The sequence below is a fragment of the Oryx dammah genome, unplaced genomic scaffold (assembly GCF_014754425.2).
Source record: "Oryx dammah isolate SB20612 unplaced genomic scaffold, SCBI_Odam_1.1 HiC_scaffold_25, whole genome shotgun sequence".
Classification (NCBI taxonomy): Eukaryota; Metazoa; Chordata; class Mammalia; order Artiodactyla; family Bovidae; genus Oryx; species Oryx dammah.
Window position 1 is genome coordinate 44,176,731 of NW_024070209.1, and position 13,754 is coordinate 44,190,484.

General features: G+C 42.1%; 1 protein-coding gene across 1 annotated transcript; it reads right to left on the reverse strand.

Moving 5' to 3' along the window:
- LOC120851441 (60S ribosomal protein L21-like) lies at positions 1 to 570 on the reverse strand. Its single transcript, XM_040224205.1, has one exon. It carries the CDS (start codon positions 532 to 534, stop codon positions 88 to 90), a length of 447 nt encoding a protein of 148 aa, XP_040080139.1. The 5' UTR covers positions 535 to 570; the 3' UTR covers positions 1 to 87.
- Between the last annotated feature and the right edge of the window lie 13,184 nt (positions 571 to 13,754).

Here is a 13,754-nt window from a genome sequence, read left to right on the forward strand (position 1 = left end):
TTCTTTTTTTTTTTTTTTTTTTTTACAGTCCAGGTCTTTATTTTTACACCCATAGGCCATGAATTCATAGGGGATGGGCTCCAACAGTTAGGGTTCCTTTCCATTGGTCCTCACAAAGTGTGCTTCTCTAGGTGGAGCAAGCTGGCGCTTCAGCTGAACCCAAGTCCCTTTCTCTTTGGCTTCCTTCTTTTTCTGATCATTTTCCTTCACACGTTTCAGGAAGCTATCTCGGCTCTTAGAGTGCTTAATATGCTCGATATGCACAATAATTCTCTTGGCAAGAATCTTGCCCTTAACTTGTTTGTTTACAATGATGCCAACAGCATGCTGGGTAACATTGTAGACTCTCCCAGTTTTGCCATGGTAACATTTGTGGGGCATTCCTTTTTGAACAGTACCCATTCCCTTGATATGTACAATATCACCCTTCCTGTAGATTCGCATGTATGTGGCCAAAGGAACAACTCCATGTTTTCTGAAAGGCCTGGAGAACATGTAGCGGGTGCCCAGCCTCTTTCCCTTTGTGTTAGTCATCTTGGCGAATCACTGGAAGATGGCGGTTCCGGCAGAAAAGCTGGAAGATTCTATCATCAGAAAGCTGAGCTTTGGCCCAAGGAACTCCACCATGAGCTCTTGTTGTTCAGTAACTAAGTTGGGTCTGACTCTTTGTGACCCTATGAACTGCAGCATGCCAGGCTTCCCTGTCCTTCACTATCTTCTTGAGTTTGCTCAAACTCATGTCCATTGAGTAGATGATGTCCATCTCATCCTCTGTTGCTCCCCTCTACTCTCTGTTCTCAAGTTTCCCCAGCATCAGGGCCTTTTCCATGAGTATTATGCTTCTGCATTTTAAAGACCTGTTGGTGTCAGAAGCATTGCACTTTGAGAGGTTAGAACTGGAACAAGCCTTTGCAAGGTTCCTGCTACCTCTTGTGTTTGAAGGACTGAAGTGACTCAGGGACAAAGAACAGTGGTGGGATGGACATTTTCAGAACTCCAAGGCCCTGTGCTTCTCACTCACCTGCACCACCTCTGAGAGCACTAACAGAATTGGTCATGTGGATGCAGGGGTGGCCCTTGGGCCCACATCTCAGCATCTAAAATTCTTAATTGCTCCCCCTGTGTGGTAGGGACTGGGGCTGAAAAGAGAAAGAGAAAATAAGACATGGAGGCGCAAGGAGGAGGAAGAAGAGATGGAAAAGTTCTGTGAAAAAGTAGGGAAATCTTATCTCATGAAACATGAGATTCATTCATGAAACTCAAGGTTTATTTGTGTTTCTGTGTAGGATAGGGTTTTCTTCTTTTTGAGAAGCTAAATAGTACTACATTTTATGAATAGGTCACATTTTCTTTATCCACTCACTTGTCCATACACTGAGGTTGTCTCCACATCTTGGCTGTTGTCAATCTGGGAGCGCAGATATCTCTTCGAGATCCTGATTTCAAGTATTTTGGATAGATACCTAGAAATAGGGTTCCTGGGTCATACAGTAGTCCTAATTTTGGGTTTTTTTTTTTGAGAAACCCATACTGTTTTCTATACCAACTGCACCTTTTGTGCTCCTACCAACCCTTTATAACTGTCCCAGTTTCTGAATTCACCTTTTGAGTTTTCTAAAATGCTCAAACTCATAGAAGCAAAGAATAGAATGGTGATTCTTGGGGGCTGGGGTCAGGGGGAAATAGGGAACTCTTAATCAATGTGTAAAATTTAGTTATGCTCGATGAATAAGTTCTAGAGATCTCGTATAGAACGTTGTGCCCATAGACAGCAATAATTTTGTAAACAAAAACAAACAAAAAAAATTGAAAAATCTCCTTGTCTACTCTCAAGAGATATCTCCACCCCCATATTCACTGCAGCATAATTCACCCTGGATATAAACCTCAAGTGAGATTTCAGGGTCATGATATTTCTACCTTAAATTCCTTGAGGAACCTCTGTGCTGTTTCCATAGTGGCTGCACCAGCTTACATTTCCATCAACACTGAACAAGTGTTGCTATTTCACAAGACCCTCACCAGCACTTGGTATCTATTGCCTTTTTGATAAAAGCCATTCTAACAGGTATGAGATGATATCTCACTGTGGTTTTGATTTGTGTTTCCCTGATGTTTAGGGATGTGGAGCACCTTTTCATGTACTTAGTGGCCATTTGCACATTTCCTTTTGGGGGAGGGGATATGTCTCTTTACATTCTTTGCCTGTTTTCTATTTGGATGATGATGATTTTATTATTTCTATTGAATCCTATGAGTTCCTTGTATATTTTGGATATTAACTAATGTATAATTCTTATCAGTCGTATGGTTTGCAAATATTTTCTCCCATTCTGTAGGCTGCCTTTTCATTTTGTTGACTGCTTCTTTTACTGGGCAGAAGCTTTTTTTCTGATGTAGTCCCACCTGTTGATGTTTTCTTTTGTGCTTGTGCTTTTGATACTCTATCCAAAACCTCACTGCCAAGGTTGATGTCAAGAACCTTATTCCCTCTGTCTTCTGCTGGCTGCTATCTCCACTTTTGCAAGCACTCCTGCGGGCAAGAACGCAGCCAGCTGAAAACAGCACTGGGGGCTGTAAGCCTCGACCTCCCTTCTTTCTGTCTGACCCCTGGTGGTCAAGCTCTGCAGATTCCCCTGGGGTTCCTGTAAGGTGAGACATGGGTGCGCTCCTGGGAAACTTCTTGCAACAATGAGGAAACTGGCTGCCCACCTTGGGCCCTTGTTTTTCCTCTGGACAAACCATAGACCCAGAGTGTGGGGGGCTGGGCTTTCTCAGTGTGGTCCTGTGCTAGCCTAGAGGATGGGCTATGGGGTCAAACAGTAGCAGCTCCTCTTCTCCTGTGTTCTTCTTAGTCTCTGCTGTCCAGGGCATGCTCACTCTTGGGTTCTGGGGTGTTTATCTATGGGTAGCTTCTAGCTGAGCTTGTGAAGGGACTTGAGTTGAGAATGACCTACATCTCTATACTGATGACATCACCTCTGGTGTTTTTATTAAAAAATTAGGACTATAGAGCTAAGCAGTGGAAGAAAATTATGTCCTGTCATCTAAGGTCATTCAAAAGCATGCCAGAAATGTTGTCCTATTTTTTAGAACACTCTCAGCTGGTAAATTAAGGTACTTTTCCTTACCTTACTGAGGGCAGTCTGAAGTCTTTTTCAATTCTGTACAGGAAGACACAATTGCAATTTGACAATAGTTGAACCTAAAGAATGTATGTGTATCATTACAGAAAAGGAAGTTTGGTGTTGAGAGTGTGGCTTTATCAAGTACTGCTGAAATTCACTAGCTTGAGTTATGATATATGATGAATAAAATGAACTGTGCTGGGGAATTGAAAATAAGAGTGGTAGATGGTATTGCATTTTGTTTTGCTTCAGGTTTTGTTATTTTATCTCAAGTTGCTTATATTTCTTTCTGAAACTAGTTATTCAACCACTACACAAGGGGAAGTTGTTCCTCTATCCATGAATCTGTCATTGTGCAAATTACCTGGATGCCATATATTGAATTTACAGTGCAACTTTTCAATATGAATTCTGCAGCACTCAAGTGAATAAAATGAATAATTCATACCTCAAAAACAAAAAACAGTATTCCTTGGTAATTATGGTTTCTGAATATTCAAGTCTTTGATAGAGATTTCACCCACAAACTACACATACACAAGTATATTTTTAAATTTTGATATGCTTTATAATGCGGGCTTCCCTGGTGGCTCAGTGGTAAAGAATCCACCTGCAATGCAGGAGATATGGGTTCAATCCCTGGGTTGGGAAAGATCCTCTGGAGAAGGGAATGGAAACTTATTCCAGCATTCTTGCCTGGGAAATCCCATGCACAGGGGAGCCTGGTGGGCTACAGGATAGGGTTGAAAAGAGTGTGACACAAACAACAACAAATGCTTTATAATACCACAGCTGTAGTTCCCTAACTGGCTTATGACAAATCCAGTTCACGTGTTGTCAAAACTGGTGGATTCTAGAATTTTAGTTAGAACTACCTTTGGAAGATCCAAGAATCACCAAATGTAGCACAGAGAATTTGCAAGTAAGAGCTAATTAGAAAAATTCTAAAAATGTTAAATCCATATTAATTTTGAGTAAAATATGATTTTGTCTTATCATCTGACACTTGTAAATTCCATGATTATTCTTATTTCTTTTTATCACCTGATTTTTATTGCTTTTGAAAATCCTATATTCATTGTGTAAATAATTGTTTAAAAGCTTTCTTTCCCTGTACATGCGCGCACCCTCCTCTCTCTCGACAAACATACACAGAGATAAATTGCTCCTCTTTCCATGGGATTCTCCAGGCAAGAATACTGGGGTGGGTTTCCTCTTCCAGGGGATCTTACTGATCCAGAGATCAAACCCACATCTCTTATGTTTCCTGCATTGGCAGGCAGATTCTTTAACATAGGTAATTTGATGATTGCATTTTCTCAGTTTTGTAGAAATGCTGAATTTGTCCTTCTTGTTGATGCCATGTATTTTGGGAGGAGGTAAGTGAAAGGGAAATGAAAAATAAGATCTGACATTATTCTCCAGATCTGAGATTCCCCATGTACCTGTCATCTTTTATCTGATTCCTTTCAATGTTTCTCCTATCTTCCCTGGTTTTAATATTATCTTAGGCTTCTCCCGAATTCCAGTAATTGGATTTGAAGCAAGTCTATTTATATTCTTGCTTTTTCTAATACAACAATCAAATCTCTAATGGCCTTTTAATGTCAACTTGCTTTCTTCTCAATGATATTTTTTTCTTTTTACCTTACTCTTTTCTTTGATCTTCTAGATTTGGAATTCTATAAGTTCTATTAAGTTTGTATTTTTAAGCTGTATAGCTTAAAGTGTTTGTAGGTTTTTATCCCATCCCCTGGGGAAAGTTTTCTTCCAGAAAGAATTCTTAGTTCCTCACTTTTCTTTTGTTATTTTTCTCCCTCCCTTTCTTCCTCATTATCTTTCTGTCACTAGTTTGCCTACTTGCCAGGCTGTCCATTACATTTTGTTCATTTTATAATTGGCTACTCTCTCTGAGTGTCAAAGAACTGATGCTTTCAAACGGTGGTGCTGGAGAAGATTCTTGAGAGTCCCTTGGACTGCAAGGAGATGAAACCAGTTAATCCAAAAGGAAATCAACCTTGAATATTCATTGGAAGGACTGATGTTGAAGCTGAAGCTGTAACACTTTGGCCACCGGATGCAAAGAGCTGACTCATTGGAAAAGATCCTGATGCTGAGAAAGACTGAGGGCAAAAGGAGAAGGGAGAGATAGAAGATATCTTGTCCACCACCGACTCAATGGACATGAGTTTGAGCAAACTCTGGGATGTAGTGACGCAGCACACACAGGGAAGCCTGGTGTGTTGCAGGCCACGAGGTCACAAAGAGCTGGACACGACTGAGCGACTGAATAACAACAACTCTGTAGATCTTTGCCTTTCAATAATACTGTTTAAGATTTTGCTTTGTTTTGTCTCTGGCCCCTCCTCAAAAACAGCGACAAGACAAAATACTCTGCTTGATTTTTCCATGCCACGTGTACCTGGTGGGTTAATCAGAGCAAACGCTCCTGAACCATCTTCTTCCAGGTTGTTGGTCCACACCTTACGGCTTCTTGCTGAGCCATCGTCAGTGTTGATGAGCCAGGGTGGATGGAAAGGCACTTCTCTTTTTTTTCCTGAGGGAATCTCAGCTCAGCGTCTCACTTTTAATCACCGCTAATAGCTATTTTGGCACATATTCAGAGCAGCTCAGCAAGGGGCAGAGGACATATTTTGCATTAACTGGATGATGTTAAGTTTCTAGCCCTGCTCTGTTGCTTCAGGACAGAATGGATGGTACCTTGCTCAGAGCCTGCAAGGGGCTGGCTCTTGCAATGCTAAGTGGGGCTGAGTTCCCTGGTTCTGTGCACTGGACTCTGTGCTGAGGGCTTTTCCTTCAGGCTAGAGAGGGCCACTGTGGGTAGTGTGCCACCTGTGTGGCTGCTGTGATGGTCTATGTGATGATTACAGAGTCTGGAAAAAGGAAAAAGTCATAAAAGTATGATTTGGCAGCTCCTTTCAGATGCTTCTGTGCAGGTCCCCCAGAAATTTCCCTCCAGGAGTTTCTGTTGTTGGTGATTAGTAAAAAGACAGAATGTATGCAGGGTGGGTTTGAAGCTTCCTATACACCCCAATTTGAGGGACTTTCCTGTTTTCAGGGCCCAACACCGACTGAAATGGACACCTCTGGGCTTGACAGGGACCTGGGGTCGAGTGGTTCTGATTGGTTTGAAGGGACAGAGCACAAAAGGCATTCTGAAATAACCCCTAGGACAGGAGCTCCACCTAGAATCTGTCACATAATGGCCAGAAGCTTAGACTTTGGAGATCTGGCTTTAAATCTTGGATTCTCTAGGTGAGTGTATTTTAACAAATTGATCAGTATTCCTGAGACTCAATTGTATCAATTAGTAGACCGGGGGTATGCTATCAATCTGATAAGGTTACTTTGAGGACTCAGTGTGATTGTGTGTGTGAGTGTGTGCGTGAGTGTGTCCATAAAGCACAGTGCCTGGCTTCAACTACTCAATAAACGACAGCTAATATTGTTTGTCAGGTTGGGACACTTTGTACAATATTCCAGCTTCCTCCAGGGCTGCTTCAGTTTCACAATACATTTTTATCTTTCTTATTGACAAAACCCCCGATGAAAGCTGTCTTAGTCGTCTCGGCAGAATAACAAAATACCATTGTCTGGGTGGCTCAAACAACAGAAATTTGTCTTCTTGGTGTTCCAGAGGCTGGAAAGTCCAGGGCGAGGCTCCAACAGGCTGTGTCTCCTGGTGAGGCTCTCTTCCGGGCTGTGGGAGCCAGCATCCTGCTGTGTCCTCTCCTGGTGCAGGGAGATGGCTCTCCCTCTTCTTAGGCCACAGGGCTGGTGGGTCAGAGTTTCACTCCAATGACCATGAGGAATGATCCAGCTGAATTAACTCCTGAAGATCCTGTCTCCATGTAGCAGTCATGTTGGGGGTCAGGGCATTCACACATGCATTTTGGGAAGACACAATGCAGTCTACAGCAAAAGCCAAGCGCTCCTGACAAAAGGCACTCTTGACCATGGCAGAGGGTCGACCCCAACTCAGAGACTTTGGTTCTGGCTTCCGGGGTGTCCCTTCCTATTTGTTATGTGAATCGTCTTCTGTGACTTGCTGGGCAGGGAGAGGAAGACGAGTTCTCAGGACCATGAGATCCTCATATAAAATCATGTTTAAATGCATAACAATAGAACTGGACTTAGGTTCTGTCATCAGTTCCTCTCTCTGGGATGGGGAAATGGAACAGTATGAGACACCTGGTTGGTGGGGCCTCTCCAGTACTCCTTGGAGGCAGAGAGGTAGGAAGACAGGGGTGAGGGGTTCTGAAACCCTGTCATCTAAAGCACAAGGCTGCCCCTGGTCAGTCAGATGGGACTTTATCCATGGTTCTCATGGGAAACTGGCACACGGTCAGTAATTGTGGGATGAATAAATGAACATCCCTGCAGATCTGCTTAGTGGGATTACAAATACCTATTTTTTATCAAACCACAGGAAGTCCGGCTTGAACGGTGCTCCTGTTTGACTTGTACGTGAAAAGAGAAGGTGGCCCATGTAGGCAGTGTCTTACTGTGAAATCTTTGCTTGACTTCATTATAACAGCTGTAAATAGAAGAAAGGTTTGAATTAAGATGAATATGACCGTCTTTGTCACACTGTATTGTGACTACTAATGTGTTTGTTTTCTCCCTCCATTAGTCTGTGAACTCATTGAGGAAAGAAACCTCATTTATCTTTGTATTCCCAGGCCTGGGAAAGTACCTGGCATGTAATAAATGTTTGTATTGAATATTTAACTATAAATACTAAATTAAGTTAACATGACAGTAAATTGGCAGTAATGAAATAATGAAGTACCTTTCTATACTTCAAATACCTATTTCCAATAGTAAAATAAAATATATCTTGTATAAGATCCTTTAATCATGAGATAATTTTGCCCCAAAACAATCCAATAAAAATGATTTCACTTGTGTGAGACCCAGTGTCTGTCCATAGTTAATGAACTCATGAACTTGACTTCATACGGGGAAGCCTTATTTAGAGCGGAGGAATCGTTTTGAACGATGCCCTGATAGTAGCGGCAATGGGCAGCCAATGAGACTAAATCGCTTGTAGGTTCCGGGCCACTGAAGCGAAGCTCCTTCAACAAGATGATCTGTCATCCCATCAGGCTTTGTTGTGACAGCTGCAGACAATGATAATGTCGAGTCTGGCATTGAAATGTTCTAATTTGATCCCAAAATGAATTCTTGTACTTGTTATCCATGAAAAATGAGATATATAAGAAGGCAGTAGCCCTTCAATAAAAGTTTCCAGAGTGTGCAGCCTAGTGAGGACCTGCTGAGAGTGGGCGGTGCACATTGTCAAGTTCCTGTAAGATTAGCCTGGGACCTGGGCGATGAGTCTAAGCTGGAAAATAGATTCTTTTTTTTTTTAAATTTCTTGAAGGTAAGGGATGGAATAATAAATGCCTCACAACCTTTTCCTTTTATAATATTAGGCTATATTTCCTACTATGGAAACTACTCCAATGGATTGCAACTCCTTGAGAAAAACAGATCATTCTGACTAAATATGCAGAGCCTGCCATATTTAGCAAGAGGTAAATATTTTAAAATATCTAAATGGATTTGCTGGCAGCCAAATGCTCCTTTAATTTAACTTAGCCATACACTGGCTTAATTAAGGTCAATTTATCACCAGAGCACTCTGCTCCCAGGACCCAGACCAAGAGCTTAGGGGAAATTAAAGAAGGGAAGCAGTGATGCTGAAGCTGGTGGGACACTGACTTCCACACCAGCAGCAGTATTCCCAGAATTCCAGGTTGGGCTCAAGAGCTGGTCAGCAGGGGGAATGCCTGCCTCTAGGAGGTGCTAAAGGCAGCTAAAGTCACAGCTGCCATAGCGGGTCCATTTATGTCCTGGGGGGACTGATTATTGTCAGCTCTGCAGTGGCTCAGTCTTATAGACCCTGGCCAATATGGGAGACTCAGGTTCAATCCCTGGGTTGGGAAGATCCCTTGGAGAAGGCCATGGCAACCCATTCCAGTATTCTTGCCTGGGAAATCCCACAGACAGAGGAGCCTGGGAGGGTACAGTCCATGGGGTTAAAAAGAGTTGGACACAACTGAGTGATATACTTGGATTTTAGATTTTTTTTGGGTCCAGCAAATTCTAGTAAGTGAGGAAGAGAGCCCAGTATCCATACAACCTGCTAGCAACAGGGAATATAGATCTTGGATTGACATAATCCAATTCCTTTATGTCAGCAAAGACACACGTCCATCAAAGCCAGTTTATACAATGAGAAGTAGAAGAGATTTTCTGGTGGCTAAAGCTCAGTATTCCCAGATAAATCTCACTAAACAAAACTCCTTTGTGTTTTCCCATTAAGAACACAGAAATCAAACCATCCTTGATTGATGCGGTAGTGTCTGGGTAAGGCATGACAAGATCTTCTTCCATCAAACGAAGGTTGTCTGAAGCAGACTGTCCACTAGATTTATCACCCACACTCAGAGGAAACAAACAATCATTTCCTATAATATGCTCCTTTCAGAATAGAATCTAAGCACCCAGGGGCTGCCATCCAGCCCAGTTGTTTTCACCACAGCCTGGGCCAGAGGAGGAACAAATCGCACATCTTCTAATGACTCTGGTCATGGTAGCTAGTATTTTATGTGTTAAAAATACATTTGCAAAGTGAAAAACTAACAACCCGATTCCCTGAGACCAAGATGCCTTCCTTACAAGGACAAACCATACCCCCAGATGACTGTGCAGATGGGAGCCTGTGATGCATAATTTGGATCCATCTCCAGTGAATACTCCTCCACTGTGTCCCATAATGTAATTAACATTGCAGGTCTCCTGGCTCTTTTTAAGAGAATTAGAAGCAATGAGTCATCTGGACATCATCAGAACGAGCTCTCCTAATGCACACTGAGCCAATCACAGAGATTGCTATCTGGCAGCATTCCGAGATAGCAAGACCTGAAAGCCATCATTTAATCTGATTTAGGGCCTCTTAGAATTCTTCCAACTTGACTAAACATTGTTCTGGTAAAAAAGATGGAGAATTATTTTAAGAGCCTGCCGAGGTCTGAGCTGTCTTAGCTGTTATTGATTCTTTTTTAAGTAATTGCATTTAATTTGGAAACCTATGGACAAACAAGCTAATGAAGAAGTATGACTATGCTAATTAGAATGAATGTATAGCACAAAGATCCTATAAAAGCAGGGATCTTTGCATGGATGTACTGTTGTTCTGTTTGGTGTTTTTAATGGCAGGACTTAGTCTATTAGTCTGTGTTGTTTTTGACTAGTTGCTCAGTCGTGTCTGACTCTTTTTGACCCCATGGACTGTAGCACACCATGCTTCCCTGTACTTCACAATCTCCTGGAGTTTGCTCAGATTCATGTCCATTGAGTCGGTGATGCCATCCAACCATCTCATCCTCTGTCATTCCCTTCCTCCTGCCTGCAATCTTTCCCAGCGTCAGGGTCTTTTCTAGTGAGTCGACTCTTCGCATCAGGTGGCCAAAGTATTGGATCTTCAGCTTCAGCATCAGTCCTTCCAATGAATATTCAGGGTTGATTTCCTTTAGGATGGACTGATTTGATCTCCTTGCAGTCCAAGGGACTCCCAAGAGTCTTCTCCAACACCACAGGTCAAAGGCCTCAATTCTTTAACCCTCAGCCTTCTTTATGGTCCAGCTCTCACATCCATACATGACTACTGGAAAAACCATAGCTTTGACTAGACAAATTTTTGTCAGCAAAGTAATGTCTCTGCTTTTTAATATGCTGTCTAGGTTTGTCATAGTTTTTCCTCATCTTTGAGTCTCTTGGCTGGGTCACCATCTGCAGTGATTTTGGAACCCAAGAAATAAAGTCTGTCACTGTTTCCATTGTTTCTCCATCTATATTCCATGAAGTGATTGGACCGGATGCCATGATCTTCATTTTTTGAATGTTGAGTTTTAAGCCAGCTTTTTCACTCTCCTCTTTCACCTTCATCAAGAGGCTATTTAGTTCTTCTTCACTTTCTGCCATAAGGGTGGTGTCATCTGCATATCTGAGGTTATTGATATTTCTCCCGGCAATCTTGTTTCCAGCTTGAGCTTCATCCAGCCCAGAATTTCACATGATGTACTCTGCATATAAGTTGAATAAGCAGGGTGACTGTGTATAGCTTTTATGTACTCCTTTCCCAGTTTTGAACCAGTCCATTGTTCCATGTCCCATTCTAACTGTTCCTTCTTGATTTCCATACAGGTTTCTCAGGAGGTAGGTAAGGTGATCTGGTATTCCCATCTCTTTAAGAATTTTTCACAGTTTGTTGTGATCCACACAGTCAAAGGCTTTAGTGTAATCAGTGAAGCAGAATTAGATGTTTTTCTAGAATTCTCTTGATTCTTCTATGATCCAATGGATGTTGGCAATTTGATCTCTGGTTCCCCTGCCTTTTCTAAAACCAGCTTGTACACCTGGAAGTTCTCAGTTCACTTACTGTTGAAGCCTAGCTTGAAGAATTTTGAGCATGACCTTGTTAGCCAGTGAAATGGGTGCAATTGTGTGGTAGTTTGAACATTCTTTGGCATTGCCCTTCTTTGGGATTGGAATGAAAACTGACCTTTTCCAGTCCTGTGGCCACTGCTGAGTTTTTCAAATTTGCCTGCATAGTGAGTGCGGCACTTTAACAGTGTCATCTTTTATGGTTTGAAATAGCTCAGCTGGGATTCCATCGCCTCCACTAGCTTTGTTTGTAGTGATGGTTCCTCACTGATATAGGGACATTTAAAAAAAATTTATTAGAAAATAATTGCTTTACAATGTTGAGTTGGTTTTTCCCATACACCAGCATGAATCGGCCACAGGTGTACATTTGTCCCCTCCCTCTTGAACCTCCCTTCTAACTCCCACCCTGTCCCACCCCTCCAAGTTGTCACAGAGCACGGGGTTCATGTACCCCAATGTTTGTTATGGCACCTTTTTACAGTAGTTAGGACATGGAAGCAGCCTAGAGGTCCATTGGCAGATGAACAGATATGGACATTGTGGTGCATATATACAATGCAATATTACTCAGTTTTAAAAAGAATGCATTTATGGGGGCATTTTTTATGACAATTTTAGTAACAAAGAAAATAAACCTTAAAATTTTTTTCTGGCTGCATGATGTGGCATCTAATTTCCTTGACCAGGGTTGAACCCATGGCCCCTGCACTGGAAGTGCAGAGTCTCAACCACCAGACCTCCAGGGAAGTCCCTGAACATAAAATCTTAATAGGTATCACAGGAGTGTTCTAAGAGGTTATAAAAATTAGCCCACCAAAGTGGTAGTAGCCTTTCAGAATAGAAAGTTGGTGTAAATGTATGGTGTTATTTAATACTTGGAATGATAGCTCAGTTGGTAAAGAATCTGCCTGCAATGCAGGAGACCCCAGTTTGATTCCTGAGTTGGGAAGATCAGCTGGATTGGCTACCTACTCCATCATTCTTGGGCTTCCCTTGTGGCTCAACTGGTAAAGAATCCTCCTGCAATGAGGGAGATCTGAGTTCAATCCCTGGGTTGGGAAGATCCCCTGGAGAAGGGAAAGGCTACCCACTCCAGTATTCTGGCCTGCAGAATTCCATGGACTGTATAGTCAGTCCATGGGGTTGCAAAGAGTCAGACATGACTGAATGACTTTCACTTGGAATTTTTCTGGTGTGGCACTGTATCCTTTTGTTTTGGGGTCATATTACCCCCTTTTTAACTGATTCCTAAATTGAAAAGATATAAAATGACAGTAGTATGGCTCATGATTAGTTTTGGTGGAACAGCCTGTGGGGGTACATTAATAAAACTCTTAAACAAGGATGGAAAGCAACAAAATGAATCAAGATCCCAAGTTTTGTTAAGAAATGCTATTCCAGATTTCTCAGCTGGCATTAATAGTGTTTTTTAATGCTCATTGGGATTCTTAGTAGAACTTGTAAGCCAGTATCTTTGCAAAAAAGTTATGGTTTCAATTTGTAATTCTATAGCTATTTATTGAGGATTTACTATGTGCAATTTTCCTAGCCATTCCCCCTGCAGATTCCTCTCCACAGATCCTACAGAGTCAGGTTTGACTCTGTCCTCCACCAGGAAGATCATTGTCACCTGCAAGCAGAAGCCACAGAAGGAGCTTGTGTTAAAAAGTGACTCATAGCTCAACAGAACTTTTACTAGAAGGGGATGTCAGAGGATGGAATGGTTGGATGGCATCTCTGACTCAATGGACATGAGTTTGAGCAAAGTCCAGGAGATAGTGAAGGACAGGGAAGCCTGGCATGCTGCAGCCCATGGGGTCACAGAGTCGGACATGACTTAGTAACTGAACAACAACAACAGCAAAGACATTCATGAAGAAGAGGGGCTATAACGTCTGTATTCGAATGCCTTACCTATTGGTACATTTGATATTCTTTTTTGAGAAAAGAAGAACAGATGCCAAACCTACAAGCTCTTTCCCACTAGCTTTTGGGCAAGAGCAGAGACCTGATGCCAACAAGGAAATTTGGGGGAGAAGATGAGGGGGACAGGAGAGTAACCATATCAGAAGACTGGCAAGACCACCAAGCATTGAGTTGTAAGATGAACACTTTTGGAGAAAACATGATTGATATTTTTGTTTTAGC